The following is a 9,176-nucleotide window of genomic DNA, read 5'->3' as shown; positions in this document are numbered from 1 at the left end:
TTAACAAGGAAGGCATTTTCTGTCTCTGTTCTTGTTATAATGAAATGTTTTTGATATCTCAGCTTCAAATGCAGCTTGGTCATCCCTTTGTTGCTGTTTTTTAACCTTAATTGTCGACGTCAGTGGTGTATCAACATTTTCATCATCACAGTTTGTTATTCTCAGCTCCCAATCTAAAAAATCGCTTTTGTAACTAATTTCATGTTTTCTTCTTTGCAAATAAATTGTGCCATATAATCGAATTCTTTGTGCAAGGTTTGAATAAATGTTTTCAGTTGATTGAACGTCAAAAATCTGATGTTGCCTATTCCAGATCTATTTGGCAGCCTAGCAGTCCCAACATGCAACAAAGGCTTGGTTCATTTAGTAAGATTGGTTCCTTAATTAGGCGCAGTTTCTTCTGGTTTAATCAGCTCGCCATTTAGACATCGAAGATTAGTCAGGCTCTAAAATATATTTCATTATAATTTTCCAGGTTCCTCAATTTTCTTCGCCAGAAGGTTTTTTAATTTAGCTGTCTTTCGTTGGCCACTGTCTCCGTCTTTAGCTCTTTTACAGCGTCGAGCGACGTCAAAATCGACTATACCCTTAGCACTTCATGAAAACGTAACCGAGCACGCAAATCTGCTACCACGTTGATAAAACATCAAATGCCGTTTTGAAACAAAACATTTACTTAAAACACCAAAAAAGTACGCCAGTACCGGTAGAATACGTCCACACAATCCATGCACAACCAACATCACTCTGACGTGAACTAAAAAAATGATTTTTGATTTATTGATCCATTTTCATCTACAGCTGCACAATGTGCAAGAGATATTTGGATTTTTTTGTTAATATTAACAGTTTTACATATAATATGCCTTTGTACATAATAACACACATTAATATATCAGTTAAAGATGAATACTTAAATGAATGTTGTTACGCTATATAAAGAGAGATAAAATACAAATGTTCTTCTGAATGAGACTGCATTGGGTAAACACACAAAAATTTAGTTTTGTAGGTATTCATTTACTGTGTAAAAGCAGTGATCAGCCAAGTACGACTTCAGTTTAGATTTGAAGTGACCAATGTTTTGTATGTGTTTAATGGTATCTGGTAAGGCATTTTATAGTTTGATACTAGGATGGATAAGGCGGTTTTGAAATAACTTTGTGTTGGCGCTTTGAACATGTACATCCAATTTTTGTCTTGTATCATAGCTGTGTATTGTGTGCTTTTGAGTGATGAGTGGTCTTTTTGTATGTTTTGCTTTAAATACCTTATATTTTTAAGTATATATATTGACAGCGCTCAAAGTTTAATAATGCACCGTATAACAATCACACCTCCTCGATAACGACAATATTGAACAAACTCCAATACTTTCACAGTTAAAAGAAAATTGTACAGAAACGCTATTATTCGCTAAAAGATTTTGTTAAAGTTATAATAACACTTTTATTGTCAGCAGTAAATGATTTGTTTACGCATTTGTGGATTGTGTGTGTTAGTAATACTACGTTTAAAACTATAATATGATATCACGTAGTGCCGTTTAATGTTTGTAGTTGTCGAATCTGCTAGTTATTAAGGTAATAACATAAACTTGTAATTTTAGTTTTTAAATTTATCTGTGTCAACTGTTTTTGACGGAATATCTATGGTATGTGGATAGTGTATCTTTGCCAAGGTGAAGTAGTGTCATGGGTTGTTTTGATTTTGGTGTATGTATGGGTGGGCGTGTGTGAGGTTTTAGAATTTTGTGCGAAATAGTATTTGTTTGTGAGGAATAGGTAATTTATGAACAGGGATTGAAAGTTGTCAATTAACATCATGGCGAACACTGGCGTGTTACCGTTTGTTAGAGGTGTTGACTTCACAAGAAATGACTTCAGTGTAAGTAAACATTTTACTAATTCATTGTGTAGCAACAGTTGCTCCTATTTTGCATCCGGGACAGCTTATGCGCATCGTGAGTGTTATTCCATAGATCTCGTTGTTATTTATAAAAGATGGAATAAGTCATTGACCTTGCAGTTGTCAAAATTGTAAACAAATTACGTTTATCATTGTCACCCCGAAAACGGTGTGGCAGATCTCCAGCAATAGATGTTATTGACCATTATGCTCAATACTTGAGCTGCAATTTGTTAAAATTTGCCTCCCGTCACACCTAGAGAAATATCGATGGACATTTTCAGTGTCACTATGTTTTTTTGTAGTTGATACTGTGTGTCTGTGTTTTGTTAACATTTGGCATTCATGTTTAGATACTTACGCATTGTATGCCACTTCTTAACATTTGGCCCTAAGACGTATGAACTGTTAATTCTAGGAGAAAGTGAGGAGCTATTTGTCAGCCATTCAGTAGTGTTAGCAATCTGAGCTGTTGCTGATAAAATCTATTGAGCTAGGCTATATCAATTTCTCTTTGAAGTGTTTCAGTGCTCCACGTTTCCCTCTGCTGGGATCTTCATAAGGATTGCACTGATTTCCCTCGATGGTTGAACAGTTTTCTTGAAGAAGGAAGTTTACCTTGGAAGAAGTTTGAAAAGGCATATGACGTGGCCTAGTGACTCATAGGATTTTATCATCAGTGACAGTGGCTTTGAAAGCATGTAAACTCATATAAATCTAAGCTATTGTCAGGAGAAATTCCCGTGCAAACATTGTAACTGTGTTGTCAGTTGGCTGGAATGAGCTGCATTCCACGCATGTGCCTTATTGTTCAGATGCAGTGCTTGTCAAAGGAGAGGAAAATGGCCAGGACTCACAATATCAAATCAATAAATAGATGCATGTAAGGGTACAAAATAAAAACACCTTTATGAATTGAGCATAACTACAGATGCATTTGACTATAGTTGGTTTTGTAAAATATCACTTGCTCCTCAGTAGTGCTCTCGGAAGCAAAAACTAAATGTCATTTCAGTTATGGTGCAATGATTACCATGATTGTTAAATTTGAATCTGGTCAAGAGGAATGTTTGATGCTAGTCATCGGCTTTGACCACTGTGAAAATGTTAATCACTGCTGTGATGTTATATTTTGTTGCGTCTATTCACAGTTTTATTGTTGTTTTTGCAAAGTCAATGAATGTGAAAGCAAAATGAAGTGTTTGTGGTGATAAACTGATGAATATCTTAGTGCAAGGTCTAGGTTAGTTATGGTGGTGGGGTATAGAGGAATGTTTGATATGAGTGGTCAGCTTTGATCAGGGACATTGGAAGCATGCAACAATATGATGACTACAACATGTTACTGGTGATTTTTTTCTAACGGACTAAGCAAAAGATTGGTGTGTCAACACAACCAGGTTTTTTAGTATCACATTCATTGGCTTTGCCAACTCACAACCAAACAATTACCTTCTGACCTAACCTATACCTCGAGGTAAACTACAGATTAATATGTCACCATAGCAGGTGTCTTCCCCCCCCCCTCACCCCCTCCCGTTCCCCTTCACACTTACTTGTTAGCTTTGCCAACTAACAACAAAATGGTGAATATATGTGCCAAAAGGTGACTTGACTGCAGCCATTAACATTGTCACTTGCCAAAGCCGATGACTTGTACTGAACATTCAGCTTGACATGGATGATGACAGTTTGATTGTGAGTTGGTGAATCTTACTAATATGAAAGTTAAAAAAGCTGGTTGTGGTGAGCTACTGATCTTTAGCTTTGCTTGAGGTCTTGGTTAATTGCCGAGTGTGAGAAATGTTATGTTTGAGGAGAAGATATGAGATTGACCAAAGTCGCTGCACCTCAAACCAGGTTGTCCAGTATATGTGGGACCGACCAAGGTGGCGAAGCAGTTAGCACATTGGGCTTGCACATGGGAGGATGACTGTTCAAATCTGCATTCAGTTATACAGATTTAGGTTTTCCCTGATTTACAGAAATCACTTCAGGAAAATGCCAGAATGGTTCCTTTGAAAGGTCATAGCTGATTTCCTTCCCCGTCCTGAAGACAATTTGAGGGAAGTGTGTTGCATCCCTGGCTGCTCATGTTGTATGTTGATGACCTTGCAGACAATATTTATAGTAAAATCAGGATATTTGCAGATAATGCAGTTTTCTGTCGGAGGGAAAGTTCATAAATGTTCAGTCAGATCTTGATAAGATTTAACCGTGTGTCAAGACTACTTTCATTATTTTTCATGATTTTTTGCTAGTTTTATCAATTGTGTCTTTTTTTAAAGTGCTATTTGGTTTAGGATTTTTTGTATTGGTAACCTATTGGTCTTTCGAATTTACTTATGTAGGTTAATTGCTGTTGTTGATACTGCCTTTAGTTATGTTAATGATTTATCAAAATATTGTTGGCCTTCCCTATTGGCTTTGTGTAGTGTGATCTAGTTCTTTTGACCATACTCAGTTTTCAGTTGATAACTTGTGTGCAGATGGTTTGAAAAGTCTGGTTAATTTCCATTGAAGAATGTAACATATTTGCTGCCCATTCATGATTAGTAAGCTTGACCGTATAATTTCACAATGTACAGCATACGGTTCATTTTTGACAGCTATTGTAATTGGTCAATGTGTCGAATGTGACTGAAAATGGATATAAGTGACTTTCATGCTGCTATTAAGTATTTTCATTTGAAGGATTGGACTGCTGCACAAATCAAAACAGAAATGGATGGAATTCATGTGGGCTCTGTGCCATTGTTGAAGATCACTTACTTTTGGATTAATGAAATTAAGCATGGTTGGAGAAGCACTGAATATGACACGTGCTCTGGCTGCCCAAGTGAGGTCATCACAAACTAAATGATTGAAAAAATCGTGATACTGCAAGACCACCGAATAAAAATTTATGAGATTGCTGAGACTGCAGGCATCTTAACTGATTGGATAATATCCCGCTTGGAGAATTGGCTATGAAGAAACTGTTTGTCCGGTGTGGGTGCTTCGATTGCTTACAGTTGACCAAAAGTGCATCAGGCACATCATTTCAGCACAAAGTCTTGTGGTGATTAAACACAATCCACAAGACGTTTTGTGCCAATTTGTGACTGTTGATGAAATCTGGATCTGTCATTGAACACCAGAGTCAAAACAAATGACAAAGGCTGGTGGAGGTGACCTGAAGAAGGCAAATACCAGTTTGTCAGCTGTTAAAGTGCTGGCTACTGGTTATTGGGATTCCCAAGGAATAATCCCCAGAGGTTACTTGGAAAAGGGCAGAACCAGAACTGGACATTAATATGCATCAGTGTTGGATCATCTAAAACTCGCTTTGCGTGAGAAAAGACCAATGTTGGCAAAAAAAGTGCTCTTTGACCGGGATAATTCACCGTCCCACATATCAGCAGTAACAATGGGGAAAGAGTATGAATTGGGCTCCTCATCCACCAGATGTAGTGCCAAGTGATTTCTTCCTTTTCCCTAACCTTGAACCTTTTCTTGCTGGTTATAATTTTTTGTCAAATGAGGAAGTGAAGGTTCCAGTCAATGAGTATATTGCAGAGTTTGACAGAACCTATTATTCCAATGGGATGAAACACATAGAGGATCGCGGGACAAAGCATGTATCTCTCAAAGGAGACTACGTTGAGAAGTAAGATGAGTTGCTTGCAAAACAACTTTTTATTTATTTATTTATTTAAAAAAGCTGACTTATCAAACCTGTATGGGAGGAAGGGAAGAATCAGTTGTAAATTTTTAATCTGTTTATTGCAGATTGCATTCCGCAACTGTGTAGTTATCTTCAGTGCTGTTATATCCAAGTCATGATGACTCATTGTACATATAATTGCACAAGGTACCATTTGATGTTACAGATAAGAAACCTCTGTATCTGTAACTTCAAGTGGTACCATGTGCAATTATATGTGCGATGAGTCATCATGAGATGAATATTATTTCATGGAAGATAGCTACATAATAGCTGAAATCGATCTACAATAAACAGATTAAAAATTTATGATCAGTGCTGCCTTTCCTCTGATCTAGGATCTCATTAATATGATCAAAAATTAAAACAATGAATTCAGGGAACTAAGCACTACATTATCTTCGACACAGACTTCAACTCAGAATTGATTTGCCAATTATCTAGAAACAGTATGTATTTTTTGTCCTGAGAAGACCTTTATTGTAGACCTACAGTTTTGTTGGCTTTACCAAACCTGTCTTTAGCTGTATTATCCAACAATAATGATCAGAGTGTCTAAGGGCTTGTATAAATACTTTACAGTAGCACATAGTTGAAGACTGATACTGAACTTTTTGGTACCACTCAAAGTAGCAGTGTTTAACATTCGTGCCATGCTAAAAGTGTTCAAAATGTTTAAGACATTATTATCAACTTTACATTTAATACATGTGGTAATATGTCTCCACATTTTAATTGTGTTAGTTTTTGAGGCTGAGACTCTTTTCAGAACTTCCACTAACTTATTGAAAAATTGACCACGTTACCACTAGGTAATCAATACATGCCCAGAATGATTTAACTTCTTCAGGGTTTCTAGCTTCATTAGTTGAACTGCTGCCAGTTCAAAATTTTTGTATGCACTAATTGTGATCAGATCTTTTCTGGTTTTAAATATATTCTACTTGAGATGTAAATACATGATCCAGCACCCATTAGGGTAGCTTTACGTTAGCAACTTGACATTCATATTATGATAGCAAAGTACTGTTAGGTTGATGCCTAAGTTCGTAGCATCTTTTTGTTGCAAGTTGCTATTCTGGTTCCTATGGGTTTATTTATCAATTGCCATTCTTTTTATTTGTTGTTCACTGTTGCTATTTGAGTGTACATATTGTCATTTTGTCAATTGGGATTAGTGAATGGAGCTGTGGACTCTTAGAAAATGGAGTGCCGAGTGGAGAAATTGGAACATTTCCAACATATTCTTCTTGTTTGAGTTGAATAGACAGGTAACAGCAGTGGAGGCATCCAGAGACATTTTGGACAGAGCACTGCAAGAAAATGGCTTTCTCATTTTAAGGAGGATTGTTTTGACATTAGTGAATCTCCACATTCAGGAGGACATTTGGCAGTTGATGATGATCATTTAAATACAGTAATCAACAATGATCCACATCATTATACTCGAGAAATAGCAAACTTGATGAACTGTGATCATTACACCATCTTGCATGCAATGGGGAAAGGCCAAAAATCGGGCGTATGTGTACCGTATGCTCTAAACCAAAATCACAAAAAACAGCAGATGGCCATAAGTGCATCTCTATTTGCTTGTCATCAATTGGCTCATGAACAACACTGACCATCCCTCTCCTTTATTATTACTGGTGATGAAAGTGGTGCCTTTATGCTAACAAAGCCCACACAAAGCAGCAACTCAATATACAAAGATATGTGTGCATCCAAAAAAGATAATGTTATACATCTCTTGGAACAGTGGCAGTGTGGTGTACAACAAATTGCTTCCCTGAGGTGTAACCATCATTGCAGAAATTTATTGTCAACAACTGAGACATCTTGCAGATGCAACCAAAGAACAATGACCAGGAAGACTGTGTGAAGTGATGCTACTCCACAATAATGCCCACCTGCTTTCTGCTGGGTTGACAAAATACACTGTATGGGAGTTGGGTTGGGAAATCATTCTGCACCTATCTTATTCCCCTGATCTTGCACCCTCAGATTTCCACCTTTTCTACTCTCTATCAAACAACCATCAAGGAACTTACTTTCTGGATAAAAATGCGCTCCAAACATAACAACAATATCTTCACCTCAAAACCATGTGATTTCAACAATCATGGAATCATAAAGTTACCCCAGTGTTGGTAGGCTGTTATAAATAGTGAAGGAAAATATATTACTGATTACTAAAATGTCTGTTATGTGTATCTGCCCTATTGATTTAACTTACAGATAAATATCACGAACTTATGCACTGCCCCAATATATAGACTGTACTCCAGTTCAGTGTGCCTACACCAGTGCTCTGTAATGCATATCAGTGAGCTATTTAAAAACTGTTATTGACCTAAAGCTGGTATATTTTATTTTTAAAGGATTACTTATATTGATGAAGAATTGGTACTCAGCATTACTTTCAGGTGCTTTGTTGCGTTATTTACAGAATGAAAGATTTCCAGAGGCCGTGCGTCTTATGACAGGAGTCCAGTGGTTGAAACTAGATAGAACTAACCTGTCACAAATTCCAGAAGAGCTTGGGAAGCTGCTTAAGCTAGTAAGTATAAGAATTTGACATAGTCATCTATTGAATACTGAAATAAAATTACTTTCCCTTCAATATCTTCTTCAAATAAGAACATTTTAGATTATGCTTAACTGTGAATATTAATTGAAACTACAAATTATTGTAAATAGAAATAATATTTTTCTCCTTCTTTCTTGTATAGAAAGTGAATATAATGTAAATACAACTCTTGTAACACTGAAGGACAATGGCACAGGTTATGTGAAAATCAAACACAGTACTTTCATGGCTCATTAATTGATTTAAATCCGCCTGATGGTGGCCAGCTATAATCCTGTGTAGTTTGTAGTGGAAAGAATACTGAATTGTGAAAAGTTAGAATAATTTGTGATTTTAATTGATGTTTGCTTTAACAGATATTTGTGACACATTAAAACAGTGTAAAGCCTAAAGTTTGCTCCTGTGCCGAGGAGTTTTCCCATCACTGAATTTATTTGCTCACTGGGGCAAGCAGTGTTCAGCTTTCATGAGGACCAGCCAGAAGATTTCGGGGCAAGAAGTTGTGTACACATTACATCCCCCTCCCCACAGTAATATCTTATCTGTCAAAGGGCAACAATCCACTCCATGAGAGAAGATCTGTATTTATTAATCTTACCAGCAGACAAAGCTAACACTATGATTCTCCTTTCAATGAACCATTACCTAGACAAAAACATTTTTTTACTGAAACACTCAAAGTACTGAAGATTGCAGAATGCTCATACCGAGTTAGTAAAAGGAAAGGTACCTTCACTCCTGAAGATGAGTGTGTTAACAGACTATGTGCTTAAGCCAAATGCTGCTGTTCACTGTGATGATACAGTGTGTCAAAAGTTCATAAAGAAGCTGTTGCACTGTATCCCATTGTGAGTAGTTTTAATGTGCCCACTTACAGCTTGGTCAAGTATTTAGCATCTGTTCTTAGGCATCATGTCAGAAAATGTTAACACCATATTTCCAGTTCTATGTTCTTTATCCAGTGGTTGAAGT

General features: G+C 36.7%; 1 protein-coding gene across 1 annotated transcript in view; it reads left to right on the top strand.

Moving 5' to 3' along the window:
- The first annotated feature begins 1,686 nt into the window (after positions 1-1,686).
- The window catches only part of LOC126461247 (protein flightless-1), a 205,424-nt gene continuing 197,934 nt past the window's right edge, over positions 1,687-9,176 (top strand). Inside the window, exons 1-2 of the mRNA XM_050095980.1 lie at positions 1,687-1,887; positions 8,064-8,174. Coding sequence (XP_049951937.1) covers positions 1,825-1,887; positions 8,064-8,174 — 174 coding nt within the window. The 5' untranslated portion in view covers positions 1,687-1,824. The remainder of the gene's footprint in view (positions 1,888-8,063; positions 8,175-9,176) is intronic.

The sequence above is a fragment of the Schistocerca serialis genome, chromosome 1 (assembly GCF_023864345.2).
Source record: "Schistocerca serialis cubense isolate TAMUIC-IGC-003099 chromosome 1, iqSchSeri2.2, whole genome shotgun sequence".
NCBI classification, from domain to species: domain Eukaryota; kingdom Metazoa; phylum Arthropoda; class Insecta; order Orthoptera; family Acrididae; genus Schistocerca; species Schistocerca serialis.
The sequence above is the reverse complement of the archived record's forward strand: the minus strand, read 5'-3'. Positions and strand labels throughout refer to the sequence as shown.